This window comes from Camelus ferus, chromosome X, assembly GCF_009834535.1.
Source record: "Camelus ferus isolate YT-003-E chromosome X, BCGSAC_Cfer_1.0, whole genome shotgun sequence".
Taxonomy (NCBI): Eukaryota; Metazoa; Chordata; class Mammalia; order Artiodactyla; family Camelidae; genus Camelus; species Camelus ferus.
This window is the reverse complement of record NC_045732.1, coordinates 93,362,577-93,382,854: the sequence shown is the minus strand read 5'-3', so window position 1 is coordinate 93,382,854 and position 20,278 is coordinate 93,362,577. Positions and strand designations below refer to the sequence as shown.

At 36.1% G+C, this 20,278-nt stretch overlaps 2 protein-coding genes across 7 annotated transcripts in view; one reads left to right on the top strand and one right to left on the bottom strand.

The window, feature by feature from the left end:
- The window catches only part of AKAP14 (A-kinase anchoring protein 14), a 14,110-nt gene extending 13,006 nt beyond the window's left edge, over nt 1-1,104 (top strand). For all 6 annotated transcript variants that reach the window (XM_032475408.1, XM_032475407.1, XM_032475405.1 and 3 more), the window contains 2 exons: nt 310-362; nt 897-1,104. In XM_032475408.1, the coding sequence (XP_032331299.1) occupies nt 310-362; nt 897-1,029 (186 nt within the window). In that variant the 3' untranslated portion in view covers nt 1,030-1,104. The remainder of the gene's footprint in view (nt 1-309; nt 363-896) is intronic.
- Nucleotides 1,060-20,278, bottom strand: NKAP (NFKB activating protein). The gene is made up of 9 exons (XM_032475402.1): nt 19,749-20,278; nt 18,050-18,130; nt 13,926-13,996; nt 13,613-13,753; nt 11,945-12,008; nt 10,618-10,727; nt 10,449-10,524; nt 9,296-9,445; nt 1,060-4,129 (listed from the first exon to the last, which is right to left on the bottom strand). The coding sequence occupies exons 1-9, from the start codon at nt 20,129-20,131 to the stop codon at nt 3,955-3,957; spliced, it is 1,251 nt and encodes a 416-aa protein (XP_032331293.1). The 5' UTR covers nt 20,132-20,278; the 3' UTR covers nt 1,060-3,954.

The window sequence follows — 20,278 nt, the reverse complement described above, 5'->3', positions numbered from 1 at the left end:
GCTTGTTTGTTTTGCTTTTTTGGGAGGGGAGATTAGGCTTATTTATTTTTATTTATTTTTAATGGAGGTACTGGGAATTGAATCCAGGGCTTTGTGCATGCTAAGCATGCACTCTACCACTGAGCTATATCCTCTCTCCTTGGAGAACAGAGGTTTGAAGTGACAAACAACTGCCATCTATAGACCCTCAATTCACAAGGAAGATGAATTCTAGAAATTTAAGAGCTTACATATGACACATGTAGCAATGGAAAGAATCATGAGTTGGTATGATTGTTCTAAGCTGACAGTTGCCTTTTTCTCTCTTAGGATACACCCATTGATGTCTCTTATGTCTTTGAGGGCCAATCATTAGTTCACAGGTAATGAACACTTAGAGACTTATTTTAAAAGGGTACTGGGAAAAGGTCATCACACTCCAGGAATCCAGCAGGCCCACAGCTACAGATAATTTATGTAGTGGTCACTTTTCTTCTTTGGACCACCTACTCCATTAGGATGAACTGAAAGTAAGATTCTGCCATTGTTCTAGAAAATTGTTTTTATTTTTAGTGTCTCATTTTTCAGTGATTATAAATTTGAGGATTAGTTGCTGGAGTAGGGTGGGGCCAAAGTAGGTCATGTGTATTATTTCTATGGGAAACTTCACTGGTAACTAACTCTTGTATAATAATCCCTTTTATTTGTACAGCAGCTCTTTTAAAGAATCTTTACATATAAGCTCATAAATCTTTTTATTCATTGGGCCTAAGGAATAGACAACCTTTGCCCCCTACTCTGAAAAGGCATTTTGCTTACTAGGAATGTAATAGAGTAAACAGGGAGTCAATCCCTGGCTCAATGTTTTGATTCATTTTTAAGAAGTTTTGCGTGTCCTTGTTTTTCTTCCTCTGCAGACCAGGAATGATTCGCTTTCGAGAAAAATGGCTGAGGGACATTATTGAGGCCAAATGTATTTTAATTAATCCAAATATGTTCCAATTCAACAGTATTGGAATCTTTCAGAATATTGTAGGATTAGATTTCTAATCACAGTGTATTAACATATGATACTGCACATCAAACCACAGAGTATTTATTGAATAATAAACTTGTGGCACACAATCCAGCTGTATTGATTTTTCTGCATTCATTCATTTTCCAGTTTGCAACTTCCATCATATTAGCAGAGTAACCAGTAAGTTGTTTTCCATTTTTGAAAAGGTTTTTCCCATCACTGTTTGCATCAGAGTCTTACAAGTATAAAAGTTGTTCAGTTTAGGGAGTTGCTAAAATTCACCTATCAGACCAAACTGAGATTGGTCCTTGGCTGTGTGTTCCCCCATTTCAGCCTAAGTCTCCAGCCCGGACACACCTCTTTCATGGGCACAACTAGGGAACAGAAAAATGGCACCAGTTCTACAGCTCATAAAATAACCAGTTTCTAGGATTTCCCTACTCACAGACCCCTTAATTTCCTGCAAGTTAAGCCTCACTGTTAAACAATACATTCTGAAACTCTGAAACTGGGCATGCTGCCTACTGCAACACAGCATCTCAACCGTGACGGCACCAGGCTGACTTGAGGACTGGGTGCAATGAAACAGGGAAGGTTCAGTCTCCACCCTTACTATTTTTTGTCTTCTTCCCATTCTCACACCAGATCATCACTTGTCCCTACCACCCCTGTGAGGCTGTCTTGCCTGGCTGTAAAGTTTTAAAACACCAAAGACAAAATTACATTATGAATGGCTACTTACAAGTATGTCAGAATATGTATTTATGTAGACAAGCACTGGAAGGAACAGTGAATACTAAAGACAACTGAGTGGTAAGGCTGTGGGTAATTTTTCTTTCTTTTTAACTGTTATATGTGTACAAGAAATTAAAAAAGGAGGGAAAGTCTTATCAGAGGAACAAGTGAGGAAGTGGGAAACTAGGTCTCATTGGAGGACAAAAAATGTATTTCAAATACAATAGCCCTCCTCCCATTTGACTTATGGCTTGGGTGACCAAACACAGTTTCAAGCATTAACTTTCATGAGCTGAAAATAAACTGCCTTTGGTCTTTTTATTTTTCCCTCCTCTTTCCCAAAGAATATGCTACCAAAGCTTTTCTTTGGCAGAGCTTTCCTGAACAAACCCTGATGAAAGATATGGTAAAGTTCCAAAATAAATTCATATATTTTCTTTCATTTACTCAACAAGCATTTGTTGAGTATCTACTCTGTGGAAAAGACAGGAGAATCCAATGAAAATCTACAATATTCATGTATCACAAAACTGTTGCATTTAAACTACCTTGCCTACTGAATGAAAATCAGAGAACAAACTCATTCAGTCTCTAGGAACCAGTAACAAAAAGTAATGTTCTTACAGAACAATATTTTTAAATGGTGAATATAAATTTAGGTTTTATTACACCAGGGGGTAGATGGGCTCACAAATTTAGGGCCTAGTTTCCTTTTAACTTTTAGCAATAATAGATTTATTAGGTTAGGCAGCAACAATGATAAATCAAAATAACTTCAAATTCAGGGGGTCATAAACGTTGCCACATGCCAACTGGCTGTTTAGTTCATTAACTGTGGGTTAAAGGTAGACATTTTCCTAAAATGTATGTTTAGTAGTAAAACTTTTGATCTATACTTTGAAATATGACTGCCTTAGATTTCAAACCTTTGAAAAAAAAACACTTTAACCTATTACAAGGAGAGAGGGCATTTTTATAACAGCAAAGTCAGAACTTCCCCATTACCCAGGTAATTTAAATTTATCCTAGGCACATAAATATAGCTCAAAACAACCTCAACACAAACAGCCAAAACTTTTACTGTTCCCTCCCCTGTCACTCTTGTGTCCTAACAACTAAACCTGAACAAGAGGAGGGAACGAAAAAGATTATGATCTCATAGTCCCAGAATTTCCCATTTCTCCCAAACTTAAAAGCCAACGGTAGCCATAAAAAAGTGATAAAGTGAGGGGGTTCTATGTGAAGTTAAAGATAAAACTGAATGATAGATACGAAAAATAAACTGAAAAGTTCAACAATGTTTAAAATGAAATCGGCTTACTACATTAAGGACAGACTTAAAAATGTTTAATATCATTTTAGCTTCATTCTTACGAAACAACCAAGTTAAAACAAAGGCTCATTATATTTTTCCCTATCAAACTCCTGACCATAGTTGACTCCAAATGAACTATGACTTCATTTCTAGTATCCAAATAATAATCTAAGCACAGTTCAGATAAGAAATAATTTACTTACATTGGCATAACAGTAGACTTCCCAATACTTTATATTTGAAGAACCATTTTAAAGTAACCTATTAAGAATTTAAAAAAACTTATGTCACATTTTCAATTCAACAAGTCTGTGGGTTAGTTTGCTTTTTGGTTTGTTTGTTGGTTTTGAGGTGGAGGTAGGGATTAAAACCAAAACACATTTCCAGGGCTAACAATAGTATTGCATTACACAAGTCAAGCTTCAAATTCCAAATTTGCTTTTTTCAGCTGTGCCTTCATTTTGTTAACAAAAATGGCCTCCTGTATGTTTCAGTCATGTTCATTTATAACACATTCAACATGAGAGGAATGACAATTTTCCACAAGTTCAGCTGTGGTGGGGGTGGGGTGGGCATCACATACAGAACACTGTCCCATGGGGTAAGAGTTAAGTTTCTCATCTCACCAGCACTTTGTCTCAATGCCACCTCCCCCAACACAGTAGAATTTCATTCATAATTTGGATTTTTAAACCAGAATGTTGTTATGGTTAATCCAAAATAACCCGCAGAGCTTGTTAAAGTTATACTGATAAGCAGCTTTTTACTGAAGGACTGAATTAAATAGAAGGCACAGTAGCACTGTAAAGCTTTTTCACATCATAATAATCTTTTTGTATGTATATATGGAGCCCAGACTTTCTTTTTTTTTTTTGTTAAAAATGTCTGATGAACAATCAGAAAATCCTTATTTGTCCTCTTTCCCTTTAGTTTTTCTGTATACCATCTCTCGAAAACTGGCCAGAATCTTGTTTTCTCTCTTTCGTCTCTCTTCTTGGTTAAAGGATGCAAGAGCTCTCTTCTCATCAGCACTATAGATCTGGTTCTCTTTTCGCAGTCGCACAGCCTCCATTCGGCGATGCCTGGAGATAATTTTATTTTTGGCTTAATTTCTCAGTAATTATTCTCATAGTACTTCCTCACTAATCCTTTCTTAATACAGAGTGGTCTATTTAAAACACTGACAAATAGAAACTGTTTCTGTAATGGGTTAGATTTTCAAAACAGCATTCATTTTATCTGCTGACATGTCCTTTGATTCATTTCTACTATTCAAATAATGATCTCTGAGGTTCTGTCAATATAGTGAATGTTATTTATTTCAACTACCAAAGACCTAAGTCTAGTTCTGTTGTTTTCAGTAAAACAATGAGAAACAAGCAAATTATTAAACTTCCTAAGGATGTGTAGAATTGATAGTAGGACAGATAAGATTTAAGTTGTCATCAAGCAGGAGGAACTTCTTCAAGGTTCTAATTTACCATACAACCAAAAGAACCAAGTTCAAATCTACAGTTGAAGTTTTGGGTGAGTTTTGTGGATGGATTTAAATTCCTTAGAAGCCAGTAGCAGCTCAAAGAAAAGAAAGAAAGGATTTAGCACAAGGGCCAAATTAGGAAAGTATAGGGGCTGAGGCAGAGGGAAACTCTTACATCATCTTCAAAAGATCTGTTTATTTAGAAGGAAAACTTCATGAAAACCTGCCTTTTTTATGTATGTGTACCCAATCCTACACAATAAATTCAAGATGAAACTTGAACTATGTCTAGAAAACAGCAAACTGAGTGAGAAGAGAGGGGAATCATTTCTGTTTAGGGTGAAGGTAGGGCAGGATGGACAGCCAAGGAGACGACAATGTATTTAGGTTGCTCGGGGTACAGTGAGTAGTTTATCTGGAACAGAAAGTGCTATGTGAACGATGCTGTAATAAACATCGATGTACACATCTCCTAGTAGTTGGGAAAGATTCTCTTGGGTATGTAGCTGTGGAGTTGCTGGGTCATAAAGTATGTGAATGTTTAACCTTCCAAGAAACTGTCAGACTGTTTTCCAAAGTGGTTGTACCAATTTACACCACCATGAACAATACTTAAGAGATCCTGGAGACCCACATCCTCTCAAATGCTTGGTATTGTCAGAACTTTGAACTTTTGTCTATCAAGTGGGTGTAAAATGGTATTTCTGTATGTTTTTGATTTCCATTTCCAATGATAATGAACATCTTTTTATGTATGCATAGGCCACATATTTTTTTCTTCTGAAAAATGACTGTGTCATTTCCCCACTTTTCTTTTGGGTTATTTATAGGTATTCTCTAAATACTCTCAGTACTAACTTTATCAATTGTATGTATAACAAGATCTTACCCCAGCCTGGAACTTGTCTTTTTATTTACTTTAAGATGTCTTTTGATGAACAAAAGTTCTTACTTTTAACCCAGACAAATTTATCAACATATTATTTTATGGTTAGTGCATTTTTTTGGTCTTCTTTAAGAAATACTTCCTCACCTCAAGATCTAATAGATATCTGCTCATATTTTATACTAAGAGTATTAAAGTTGGTTTTGAAGTTTAAGTCCTTAATCCAGGTGCACTGCTTTTTAAATATGGTGATACAGGGTTCTACTGTCATCTTTTTCCATATGGATAACAATTTTCTTCCTGCTGCATTTACTGCTTAGTTCCTTCTTTGCCCACTGATCTGACATATTATCTCTTTCATAAAACAAACTTCCATAGATGTATGGCTCTGCTCCTGTGCTCTGTATTTTACTTCATTGAACAATTCATTTGTTCCCCAACTCTTAAGTGCTGCAAGCTTCATAATAAGCCCTCATATCTGGTAGGGCAAATCTCACCTTCCTGCTCTTCTTCAGAAGTAAGATGGCTATTCTTGGCCCTCTAGTCTAACATATAAATTTTAGAACTATCTTATTAAGTTTCATGGAAACCTCTGTTGTGATTTTGATGGAACTGCACTGAATCTACAGATAATTTGGGAAGAACTGATGACTTTACAATATTGCCTTCCTATTCTTGTCATGGTATCTCTCCATTTATTTAGGTCTTCTTTAATGTCTCTTAATAATGTTTTATAGTTTTTCCTATAAAGGTCTTGGACATCTTTGTTAAGACTTATTCCTAAATCCTTCATATTCTCTGATACTGTTATAAATATTTTCTTATAACCCTAAAGACTCCACATAAAAACTACTAGAAGGGATAAACAAATTCAGCAAGGTAGCAGGATACAAGATTAACTTACAGAAATCTGTTGCATTTCTTTACACTAACAATGAAATATCAGGAAGAGAAAGTAAAATAAAAAAATCCTTTTTAAAATTGAATAAAAATTACTTAGGAATAAACCTGACCAACGAGGTGACTTATACACTGAGAACTATAAAACATTGATAAAGGAAAATGAAAATGATTCAAAGAAATGGAAAGATATCCCATGTTTTTGGGTTGAAAGAATTAACTATTATTAAAATGGCCACATACCCAAAGCAATCTACAGATTTAATGCAATCCCTATCAAATTACCTAGGACATTTTTCATGTAACTAGAACAAATAATCCTAAAATTTATATGGAACCACAAAAGACCCAGAATTGCCAAAGCAATCCTGAGGAAAAAGAACAAAGCTGGAGGCATAACCCCGCCAGACTTCAGATAATACTACAAAGCTACAGTAATCAAAACAGCGTGGTATTGGCACAAAAACAGATGTATGGATCAACAGAACAGAACAGAGAGCCCAGAAATAAACCCATATACACCTAAGCTCAATTAATCTTCAACAAAGGAGGCAAGAATATACAATGGAGAAAAGACAGTCTTCAGCAAGTAGTGTTGGGAAGGCTGGACAACTGCATGTAAATCAGTGAAGTTAGAACACTCCCTTACACCATACACAAAAAAAAAACTCAAAATGGCTTAAAGAGTTAAATATAAGACATGACACCATAAAGTGCCTAGAAGAGATCATAGGCAAAACATTCTCTGACATAAATCATAGCAATGTTTTCCTAGGTCAGTCTCCCAAGGCAACAAAAATAAAAGCAAAAATAAACAAATGGTGTCTAGCCACATATAAGCTTTTGCACAGCAAAGGAAACCATCAACAAAACAAAAAGACAACCTACAGAATGGGAAAAAATACTGGCAAGTGATGCAACTGAAAAGGGCTTAATTTCCAAAATATACAAACAACTTATACAACTCAGTAACAAAAAAACAACCCAATCAAAAAATGGACAGAGGACCTAAATAGACATTTCTCCAAAGACATACGTAAGGCCATTAGGCACATGAAAAGATGCTTAACATTGCTAATTATTAGAGAAATGCAAATCAAAACTACAATGAGTTATCACCTCAAACCGGTTGGAATGGCTATCGTTAAAAAGTCTACAAATAGTGAATGCTGGAGAGGGTGTGGAAAAGGGAACCCTCCTACACTGTTGGTGGGAATGTAAACTGTTGTAGCCACTAAGGAAAACAGTATGGAGGTTCCTTAAAAAACTGAAAAAAATGTTACTATATGATCCAGCAATCCCACTCCTAAGCATATATCCAGGGAAAACTCTAATTCAAAAAGATACATGCACCCCAATGTTTACAGCAGCACTATTTACAATAGCCAAGACATGGAAGCAACCCAAATGTCCATCGACATGGATAAAAAAGATATCGTATATATATATATCACATATATACACACAATGGAATATTACTCAGCCATAAAAAAGAATGAAATAATGCCATTTGTAGCAACATGGATGGATGTAGAGATGATCATACTAAGTGAAGTAAGTAAAAAAGAGAAAGACAAATATCGTATGCTATCACTTATATGTGGACTCTAAAAAATGATGCAAATAAACTTATTTACAAAACAGAAAGACTCACATACATAGAAAACAAACTTATGGTTACCAAAGAGAAAAGTGGGGGTGGGGATAAATTAGGAGTTTGGGATTAGCAGATACAAACTATTATATATAAAATAGATATACAAGGTCCTACTATATAGCATAGGGAACTATATTGAGTATCTTGTATGACCTATAATGGAAAAGAATCTGAAAAAGAACATACATATATATATACATACATATATATATACATATATATATGTGTGTATATAGATATATACACATAACTGAATCACTTTGTTAATACGTCAGTAACAACACTGTAAATCAACTATACTTCTATGAAAAATAAAAATATGTTTTCTTTTTATTTAATTACATTTTCTAGTTTTCTGTTGCTGTTACATAGAAATGCAATTGATTTTTGTGTATTAACCTTATATCCAACCATTTGTTAAAACTTCCTATTATTTATAATTCATCTGAAGAGTCTTTAGGATTTTCTATGTTAAAAAATTATATCATTCAAACAAAACAAACCAAAAATTGTATCATTCACAAAAAATGACAGTGTTATATCCTCCTTTCCAATCCTCATGCCTCTTAATTTCTTTTTCTTGTCTTACTGGTGCTTAGATATACTGTTTTTAAATGTCAGTCCTCAGGAATCCAAGATTCTGGAGGTGCTTCAAGGGGTTCTGCAAATATTTGCCTCCAATTTCATTTAAAAATGTTTACCTACTTTTATAAGTTTATGAAGTTCAAAAAAATCCAAAATTCAGTTTGATCTTGGTACTGATACCCAATTAGTTCCCTATGTTCCTCCTGGTACTTCGCTTTCTCTTCCCTAATTTTATATGCCTTTCCTCATGCTGAACCTGATCTCTGTCATGATCCTTTCCGCTCTCCATTCTCAAGAGTCCAGAGAACTAGAGAGTCCATGTTCTCTGACTCTACAGAGAACTGGGAGTAAACTCAGAAAACAGGAAACACTGTCTTATGAAATACTGTCTTAAGAAAATGCTTTCCTAACTACCAGAATGCCATATTCCTCATGTGGCAGTGACAAGTAACCGAATTTAACTACATCCTCCAGAGGGTAAACTATCTGTACCAAAATATGAACTAGAAAAGGACATTGGAAAGACTGATTCTTTGACGTTGGAGGTATAGTTGAGTTGCATACTTACTTGGAATTTTAGACAACCACATTTATACCAATAAAACCAATATTAAACCAATATTTATACTCTACTTTTCATTAGAAATGGTCACGTAATGAAAATCAGTTACCAAAATATAATTTTGGTAGTGAGAAAGGAAAAGGTCTAATCATGGAAACTGACCTCAATGCCAAGAACATACCTGCTACCACTCATTACGTAACCCGAGCACTCAAATGATGCAATTTCTTCACTTGTCAAGCCAATTTCACCTCTTCGTGGGATACGTTTTCCAGCTTTTACGTATTCAGCCATAGCTGCACCTTCACCGGGTAACAGAGCATGGCCATAGCTACAAGGTAATTTAGAATTCACAAAAGGTTTATTATAAAAAGCTCACCATCTAAAGAGAGCACAAAGAAACACATTTTCTCTCATAAAACAGTAGGAATAAGAGTTGCTGGGTGGCAGCATGCTGGGAAGCCCAATGTGAATTCATTTTTAATTTAATTAGTGAACACTGCACTGTGACCTATATCCCTAGGCCAGAAATGCAGAGATATTTGGAAGAATAACAGAACTGATGTTAGTAAGCATATATTCACTGTTTACAATTACAGATCAACTTTCCCTACAGGTATTGCCTTTATTGCTTGTGCTTCCAGAGAATTTCATTTCCCTTTTTCCATTTAAAAAAAAAGTAAAGAGATAATATATCTCAAATTAACATATTTTTTAGACTTACAACCAATAACAATGCTATACAGTAACAGTTATCTATTAACTTTCAATCAAGGGGACTTTAAAAACCACGATCCCTTCATTCAATTCATTGAATGCTTCTTGAATACCTATTAAACTCAAAGCCTATAATACAAAAATAATCTCTGTTCTCGTAGAATTTATATATGAATAAGGATATAACACGAATACAATGCACAATATATAATACATTGCACAAAAGAAATAGAACACTGCTGGGAGGACTAAAGGATTAAAGAGAGAAAGAGAGGTAGGAATCACATCTACCTGTGAAGGGAAGGTACTGGGAATCAGCACACGCCCTCCTCCTCTTGAAAAGGGCTTTGAAGAATGTCAAGGACTTTAACAGGAAGAAAGTGGGGGTAGTGAAGAAACCAGGGCTGGGAAAGGAAGGGAAGGCAGGTTGGGGGAAGCAGTAAGGTGAACAAGGCACAAAGTGGGAAAGTACACAGTAAACACAGGGAAGTTTCAGTTCAGCTCAGTTGGAACCTGGGATCTAAATAAGGGAGTACAGGGAGATAAGCCTGGAAAGGTAAGTTAGGACCAGACTTTTGGGAAGATACTTTAGACACTGTAAATATACTGTTACTTACTTCAAAGGTTTATCATCTTGAGAAGCAAGTGTTTTAGGAGCCTCTGGGCCAATCAAATCTGAGGGTTCTTCAGGCTCTGCATGAAAAGATGTTCAGAAACATATTCACATTTTAACTAATCAGTTAATGTTTTATTTATTCTGAGTCAAAGTCTATCAGAAGAACCTACTTGATCGATCCTTCCAAGGATTCTCCAGAAACTCTTCTTGGGACTCTTTAGAACTTGAATCACTGGAATCTTTTCTGCTCTTCTTTGATTTCTTTTTCTTGTATTTCTTCCTGTAATGATTATAATTTGATACAAATTGATTTAATATTCCCATGCTAAAGGGAATCTTATTTTTTCAAGGCAATGAAAGACTGATTATAATGATTTGGATGCTTAGCTTATTCAAACTTGTTAGAGAAGAATTTTAATTAAATAATCTAACTTATTTAACCAAATCATGTTTCACTATTATAAAAAGATCCCTAAAGGGAACAATAAAATACAGTTCTCATGGTGTAGAGATAATAGAAATAAAGCAGTTAAAAAAATCTCTTACCAATTTGAGCATCAATAATTTTAAGTGTGATGGATTAAAATACATCAAATATGTTTGAATCCTTGGTTTCATAATGATACTAAAAAATCTAATTCATTATTTTGAAAACTGATAAAACAAAAACAGTAAGATATTCTGCCCTTCCTATACCAACTGTACTTCAGGGTAACCAAATAGTTAATGAGGGTAGGTTTCACAATTATTCTACCAATTAAATGAAAAAAGTCAGAATTAAACTATCACCATTGTGCAATCCCTAATGAAATAAGGAACCTAGGCAATGACTACTGATGGCCGTCAATATGACAAAAAGAGACAACCAGACGTTACCTGCCTCCTGATGGAAGTACACAGCAACACCTATGAAGTATTCCCACCAAAAGCTCAAATCTGAACCTTATCAAATGTCTAGACCTAACTATCAATCTACAGGAAATATAAAGGACAGAAAATATGTTAAAAGGACACTATAGGAATACAACCAGCAAAATCCATATTGCAGGAGATTCCAAAGGACAAATAATTTGGTTTCTTTAACAAATAAACTGCAGGAATAAAAAGGAGGGGAAACCTATCAATTTAAAGAGATGTAAGACATGTTATCAACCAATCACAATTTATGGATATTCTTTGGATCCTAATTTGAATAAACTGTACCAAAAACTGCTGAGAATTGAGAAATTACTGTTAAATATTTTAGGCGTGATAATAGTATTGTGGTTATTTTTTCTTTTTTAAAGAATGCCTATCTTTCAGAGAAACTTGCTGCTTTATGGATGAAAGGATATCTGGGATTGGTTTCAAAATAATAGGGGAGGGAACAGAGACTGCCCCAGAGTTGATGATTGTTCAAGCTGGGTGATAGTTACATGGAGGTCCGTTATCCTATTTTATATAATTTTATATATAGTTGAACTTTTCCATAATGAAAATTAAAGAAAAAAAACTGACGATCTGCGTTTCTTCTTTTTTTCCTTTTTCTTGGCTTTCTTTGCTCTCCTTTTTGTATCTTCATCTGCAAATAAAAGCACATTATAATTTTAAAAAATTTTAACTCTAAAACCCCAATACTTTTGAGTAGTTAAATATCTTATTACTCTTCTATTTGTTGTTATAGAGCAATTAATTCATTCAAATATCTATTGCTACTGGTCAGGAAATGTGCTAGGCACTAGGGACAATAAAATTAAAGCTGCACTAAGCATTTGGTAATATAAGGTATTATTATTAATTTTATTGCATGAGATAATAGTATATTTTGATTAGATAGGAAAAGGTCCTTATTTTTTAGAGTTGTATACAGAAATATTTAGGGTGGCAGTGTGATAATTGTAATTAACCTTGAATATCTTAACCAAATAAATGCTTGAAGCAAATATGTCAAAATACTAATAATTGTTAAAATTAAGATGATACGTATATGGTATTATATGATTCCCTTTACTTTTCTGAATGTGTGAGTATTTTCCTGCTCTGTGTATTGCGGGAGATGCTTTCCAGGAGCTCAGTCCAATGGAGGAGACAGAGATAAAGAGGTAAACAGCATCCAGTGACAGAAGGACGTGGGTGTTCTGGGAGCACAGAGGAATCTCAAAATCAGGCTGATTTGGGGAGGGTGGTTGAGGAAAGGTTGACCAGGAAAAGGTGACTCTTAAGCTCGTTCTTTTAAAATCAGTTTTTTTACAAAAATTAGGCATGCCACTGTTAAAATGAGTAAGCCAAGTCGCAGGCAGGGAGAGACTGGCCTTGCAGGCAGACAGACTCTCTGTACTAAGTAAGAGAGTCAAGAGAAAGGACGTGAGATATGGAGGAGACAGAAAGTCATCCTCAGGCCACAGAGGATGCTGCACGAGAGCGCGGGGTCTGTGTGATGAGAGAGCTCAACCAGGGTCTGAACTTCACCCTGAAGGCCACGGAGAGCTACTGAAGGATTCTAAATAGGGACCAACATGTTCAGATTTGTGCTTCAAGAAAGCTCAGCCTTCCAGCAGTGAGGAAGAAAAGTGACAATGGTGGCCAGGAAACCCAGGTGACATCAGAGGAAGGGGCGCCTCTGTGTAATGTGTCCCCAGGAGACACCCTCTATCAATCATCAGCTGGGAGGGGGCACAAAAAGGTGGTTTTTTGGGATGCATCGGCCCCCAGGGGGTGTCTTCTATAAATCAGCTGCCAGCCTGACGGCTCCTCTGTGGTGCGGCTTTCTGAAAATTGCACAAAGTGCAATTGCCCACTGAGTGTGAGAATCGCACAAAAGAGCCACTCCACTGGGCTGATGCAGCCCCTATGACTTGGTTTGGCACCACACGCCTGTACAGCTGTACACGACCAATCTGGAGCCGCAACACCTAGGTCTGAATCCCAACTGGGTGACCCTGGGTGCAGTATTTACAACCTGCTCCGAGCCTCCCTTTCCGCCTCTCTAAGAGGTGAACTACAGTTACTGTGTGGATTAAATAGCAATAATGCATATCAAGCACTTAGCAGGGAGCCCCACACAAAGTCGGGAGTGTTCAAAACTCTTGACTATTATTGTTTTTAAGAACCTTCCTCTAAAATCAGCCTTGAAGAAGTAAAACTAGTTTTGAAGCAAGGCTCGCAGAACGATGTTGGCTTTCTTACCACTGGAGTCTGTTTCAGAATCAGAGTCACTGTCACTATCGTCAGAATACTTCCTGTGTTTTCTTTTAGATGATTTTTTCTTCCTCCTTTTCTTGGACCTTTCTTTTGAATGACTAGACTTCTTCTTCTTCTTCTTGTCGTCTACATAAAATACGAAAAAACAACTTCTAAAGAAGTATTTCTGAGCATCAATTTTATTGTATTTGAAATACTGGAAAGGAACTGATGATGGCAATTTGAGTAAAGTCTAATGTTCAACTATTTACAAACTTCTAAAACTCCTCAATAAAAAATTTCCATATTTAAAAAATACCTTCTGAAGTAGAAGCTGAAGTGGTGCTTTTCTTTGGCTCTTCATCCTCTACTGGTGTATGTTCATCAGAGCTGAGTTTAAAGAAAATGGTTGTGAGAATCAGAAAAGTGATAAAATACGGATCATGGAGTATAAAAATACAGACTTAAAACTTTTCAGTGACAAACTGATTGTCCAAGAACCATTAAGAGCCAGCACCGGACTGCTTTTGTAACAGTACAGTTTAAGGGTCTACCACCTTCATAATAACATAATAATCATTTTTATTTGCATAATGCTTTATAGTTTACAAAGTGCTATTCACACTGAAAGCAGGATGTAAGATTTATATTTTCAGAAGAAACCATAGGGAAAATGCAGGGAAACAGGAATCATAAGGAAAGATGAAAGAAACTGGAGATAAGAAGGCTGAGGGAAGACTTGGTGATTTTACTCTTTATGTGGAACAGGCATATGGTAGAGCAGCAACTGTTCTGTCTCCCCAGAGCAAGAACCTTACACACTACAGTGTAAAGGGATTTCATTCTGTTGTAGAGAATTCCAAAAATGAGTATTATTAACATGCGACAATAGTTTGGAAAGGGAATTCCTATATCATATAATCTTTTCGAAGATCACATCTGGAATAATTTAGGTACTGCCTAGAAAAGTTTTAGGATTCCTTCCAACTCTAATTCTTTGAGTTCAGATTCTTCGGGCACTTTCCAAAGGTATCTGTAAGAACAAGTTTCAGTATCTCAACATACTAAAGACAATCTATAACAAGTCCACAGTTCACATCATACTCAATGATGAAAAGCAAAAAAGACAAGGATGCCCACTCTCACCATTTTTATTCAACATAGTACTGGAAGTCCTAGCCAGAGCAACTAGGCAAGAATAAGAAATAAAAGGCATCCAAATTGGAAAGGAAGAAGTAAAACTGTTATTGTTTGCAGATGACATATTATATATAGGAAATCCTAAAAACTATAACAAAAAACTAATAACGTAGCACTAATAAATTCAGTAAAGTTGTAGGATACAAAATCAATAGAGAAATTCATTCCACTTCTATACACTAATGAATTGTCAGAAAAAGAAACCAAAAGGAATAAAATAACCTAGGAATAAATTTAACCAAGGATATGGACAACCTATACACTGAAAACCATAAGACACTGATGAAAGAAACTGAAGACACAAATAAATGGAAAGATTTTCCATGCTGATGGATTGGAAGAATTAATATTGTTAAAATGTCCATACTACCCAAACCAATCTTCAGATTCAATGCAATTTCTATCAAAATTCCAATGGTATTTTTCACAGAAATAGAACAAATAGTCCTAAAATTCACATGGAACCACAAAAGACTCCAAATAGCCAAAACAATCTTGAGTAAGAAAAACAAAGCTGGAGGAATCATGCTCCTTGATTTCAAACTATACTACAAAGTTACAGTAATCAAAACAGTATGGCATTGGCATAAAAAAGACATATAGATGAATGGACCAAATAGCTCAGAAATAAATACATGCATATATGGTCAATTATTTCATGACAAAGGAGCCAAGAATATACAATAAAGAAAGGACAGTCTCTTCAAAAAAAAATCATGCTGGGAAAACTGGACAGTCACATGCAAAAGAATGAAATGGACCATTGTCTTATACCATTACACAAAAATTAACTCAAACTGGATTAACGACTTGAATGTAAGACTGGGAAGGTAAAGTCTAGGTGGTAAGCTCCTTGATATAGGTCTTGGCAATGATTTTTTGGATTTGACACCAAAAGCAAAGGTAACAAAAGCAAAAATTAATAAAGTGGGACTACATTAAACTAAAAAGCTTCTGCAAACAAGCTCCTATATATAGCACAGGGAACTATATTCAGTACTTTGTAATAACCTATAATGGAAAAGAATCTGAAAAAGAATATATATATCACTTTGTTTTACACCTGAAACTAACACAACATTGTAAATCAACTATACTTCAATTAAGAAATAAAACAAAAACAAAAATTAAAAATAAAAAGCTCCTACATAGCAAAGGAAACCATCAACAAAATGAAAAGGTAACCTACCGAATGGGTGAAAATATTTGCAATTCATATCTGCTAAGGGGTTAATATTCAAAATATATAAAGAACTCAACAGCGAAAAAATAGGCAATCTGATTAAAAAATTAGCAAAGGATCTGAGTAGACATTTTTCCAAAGAAGACATACAGATGGCCAACAGATACATGAAAAGATGTTCAACATCACTAATCATCAGGGAAATGCAAATCAAAACCATAATGAGATATCACTTCACACCTGTTAGGATGACTTATCAAAAGACAAGTGATAACAAGTGGTGAGGATGTGAAGAAAAGAGAACACTTGTATACTGTTGGTGTGAATATAAATTAGTACAGTCACTATTGAGACCAATATGGAGATTCTTCAAAAAATTAAATTTGAACTACCAAATGATCCAAGAATCCCACTTCTGGGTATATATCTGAAGGAAACGAAATCAGTATCTCAAAGAGATTTCTGCACTCCCATGTTCATTGCAGCATTATTTACAATAGCCAAGATATAGATAAAACTGAACATTCATGAATGCATGAATGGATAAAGAAACTGTAAGAAATACACACACACACACACACAACACAGACCACAGTGGAATACTATTCATCCTTAAAAAAGAATGAAGGGGGAGGGTATAGCTCAAGTGGTAGAGCACATGTTTAGCATGTATGAGATCCTGGGTTCAATCCTCAGTAACTTCTCTAAAAATAAATAAATAAGTAAACCTAACTAACCCCCCCCCAAAAGAATGAATCTTGCCATTTTCGACAACATGGATGGACTTTGAGGGCATTTGTTAAATGAAATAAGCCAGAGAGAAAGACAAATACCATATGGTTTCATCTATTTGTGAAATATAAGGGGGGAGGGTATAGCTCAAGTGGTAGAGCACATGCTTAGCATGCAGGAGGTCCTGGGTTCAATCCCCAGTACCTCTTCTAAAAATAAACAATAAAACCTAGTTACCTCCTCACTGCAAGAATAAATAAATTAAATAACAATAATAAATTAATTTAAAAAAAAAGAAATATAAGAAACAAAAACAAAAGAAACACAAAAAAACACCAAGTTCATAGATATAAAGAACAGACTGGTAGTTGCCTGAGGGCAGGAGGTGGGGGATGGGTAAAATGGATGAAGAGTGTCAAAAAGTACAAACTTCCAGTTATAAAATAAATAAGTCATGGGGATGTAATGTATAGCATGGTGACTGTAGTTAATAATATTGTATTGCATATTTGAAAGTTGCTAAGAGAGTAAACCTTAAAATTTCTCATCACCAGAAAAAAAATTTTGTAACTGTGTATGGTGATGGATGTTAACTAGACTTACTGTGGTGATCGTTTTGGAATATATACAAATATCAATTATTATGTTGTATGCCTGAAAGCAATATACTATTATGTGCCAGTTATACTTCAATAAAAAATAATAATTTTTTTAAAAAGAAAAAAAGAACAACTTAAAGATAATAATGCTTTATCATCCTGTCACAAATTACAGGTTTACCTGTCAAGCACATTGTCTCAACACAACCTAAAGTAGACACAGAAACAGAGGAGAGGGAAAAGGCAGCTTATGAATAGCACCAAAGAGAAAAAAAGAAAAAGAAAAAGCATTAAGCCTTCAATAACAGTACTGGATACAGGAAAACTAAACAAACCCATGTCAGTACATTCATTTAAAGAAAACCAAAACCCTTTGTAATGCTAACATGTGACATGCAGTTACCAGATTGAGAAACAATAATTCAAAATAATAAATACGTATTTCTTTCAACACTGAACCCTTCTATGAATAGGAAATTAGCACCCCATGAATTATAATTTAAAGAGAACAATTAGCATGCTAAAATCCGCTAGGAGCATGTTTTAATCGTTAGGTATGTTCAATGTTTTTTTTTTAAAACTTAAGGGGTAGAACAGCATAAATCACAAGAAAGAAGAAAAAAAAATGTGAGTTGTACTTAAACATCTTCACTTAAGAAAAATTTTGACCATAGATTCTGGATTTAAACAAATGTCACATTTTAAAAAATATGTTTTTAAATCACTTACTCTGGTTCTGGATTCTTTGGAGAAAGTCCCCATACTTCAGGAGCTCCCAATTCTCCAATCCTCTCTCTCTCACTTAATCTCCTAGAAGAGATAGGCAGGTAAATTATAACTCTGTGACTAAGTTGATTCCTAAATATAATAAAGTTCAAAGGAGTCCAGTTAAGTCCTAGTTTCCCTTTACATTTTAAAGTTTAAACTAATAAAAACTTGGTTTAAATGTAAACTCAACACTTAGGATCTGGTGTTCTGGTAGTTCTATCAAATGGTACAGACTACAGACAGCTGAGATGCCCGGCCAGAAATGCAGCCTGCGAGGCTGTCAAGTGCATCCCTTCTGCTGCACCCATGACACAGCTCCTAACTGCTCATTTCGTCCCCTGCAATATGTGACAGAAACAGTTTTACGTTTGGAAATAACTTCATTTGTTTATTTATACTTACAAAAGTAAAGAGAAGTCTCTACTTTTGATTTAGTCAAACTTTGTTTTCAGAAATTCAAGAATTAATGAAGAAAAGAAAAATGAACATTAGAAGTAGACAATAAAGAGCACTCTGAAAATGAAAGAAAAGTTTTACTTGACGAAAACTGTACTTAACGAGATACAGGGTTTATTTTCTCTGTTTTCCCTTTAATTCCTTTTTGGAAAAGGAGTAAATTATCTACTCTTGGAAGACACAATTTTTTTTGTTTCATTTTATGTTTGTGATTTCTTCTTTTAACTTTTGATATTACTCATTAATAAAGCACCAAAAACTAAGGCCCAGTTCCTCAAAGTTTAGCTGGTTGTGTCTCCATTTGTCTTTTTTTAAACCCTTACAAAATAAATACAATTGGTTTGATTTTTTGAATAAATTATTTTTTCTTCTTTATTCAGGAGAAAAGGTAAAATTATGCAGAGTCAGAGTCAGGTTTCCCACTTGAATTAACAGAAAATCTAAAAGGGGACATATTTAAAACCAAACCTGAAATATATTTAGACAGGAGGAAGAATGCCTGACAGGCTGTAAAGAGCAAGCAGTCAAGCTCTCATCCCTGCTGCCACCTGATTTTATCTGTACTCTTAAGATAAATTATCTTCTAAATATACAAATGCAAATTTGATCCAAGGAATTCTGACATCTTTTGGTGAGGAATGTCTAATAAGCTGGTTGCTTTCTGACTGACAGTTTGGGGTAACTTTCTGGAAATTTTAATTTGGAGAGGTAGGTCTCCAATCTACCTCAGGACTGTTTTTATCTGTTTTATCTCAAACCTCTGATCATTCAACAAGCTATGGTAGCGCGCCTACAAAGTGCTAGGCACTATGAATTTTGAGATCGGTAAAACCGGGCTCCTCCTTTCCATGAGCTCAGTCTAGTGGGTAATAAAAATATGCTCACGAATGATAACGACACAACCAAGTAAATGCTATAATTCCGGTAGGTCTGAGACTCTCGGCCATGTCCGCTACAAGCCAAGAGGCAGAAGCAGGTAGCGGAAGACCAGGGCACTAATGAAGGGGCTCGAGGATGAGTGAAAACCTAAGGATAGAAAACGGCGAATAAAGCGTTATCGTAGCTAGACTGAAGGACGGGATGAAAATGGGTGCAAGTCTGGGAGAGCGAGCGACATGGGAAGAATAGGGAGCGGGATGAACAATAAACCTGACTCCGAAAGCTGGTGGGCTCGTGAAAGAGAAGGTGCATTCGTCTCACTCACTTCTGCCGCAGGCTCTCCTCCCTCTCCTTGTCCAGGAGGCTAGGCCATGGCTTGTCGCTCCCGTAGGGGCGTGAGTAGCCGCCATAATAGGCGGATGAGGCAGAAGCGAAAGGGGCACCCCGCGGCGCCGAGGGCCGTTCTCGAGACCGTGACCGCGAGCGGGATCGGTAGGACTGGTTTCGGGAGCCTTGGCTGGGGCCACTCAGCTGATGGCTGAGGCCATTCCTGTCTCCGGACCGAGAGCAAGAGTGCGAGCGAGAGCGGCGGCCCCGCGGAGAGCGAGAGGATTTGCTAGGCTTCGGGCTCTTCGACGAACTGCGACGTTTCCCCCCGGAGCCCGAGGCCTCCCAGTCGGGGCTGCGGGAGCGAGACACCGGAGCCATCGCTGCCGCTGAGGGCCGAAGCCGTGGGAAAAGGGGGCGCTCTCGCGAGCCTGGGAAGATCTCGGTTGCCTTGGCTCCCAGGAACAACCGCCACCACCCGAACCTGAGGAAACCTTGGAAATAGTCCGAGTGTACGGAACTGTTACG

What these genes read in the sequence shown, in the direction of transcription:
- NKAP (XM_032475402.1), bottom strand. Translation starts at nt 20,131, where the DNA reads ATGGCTCCGGTGTCTCGCTCCCGCAGCCCCGACTGGGAGGCCTCGGGC. An exon ending in CCAAAGAATCCAGAACCAGA is followed by an intron (nt 13,997 to 18,049) that starts GTAAGTGATTTA and finishes CTTTAAACTCAG; the next exon opens with CTCTGATGAACATACACCAG. An exon ending in TTCTGAAACAGACTCCAGTG is followed by an intron (nt 12,009 to 13,612) that starts GTAAGAAAGCCA and finishes TTTTATTTGCAG; the next exon opens with ATGAAGATACAAAAAGGAGA.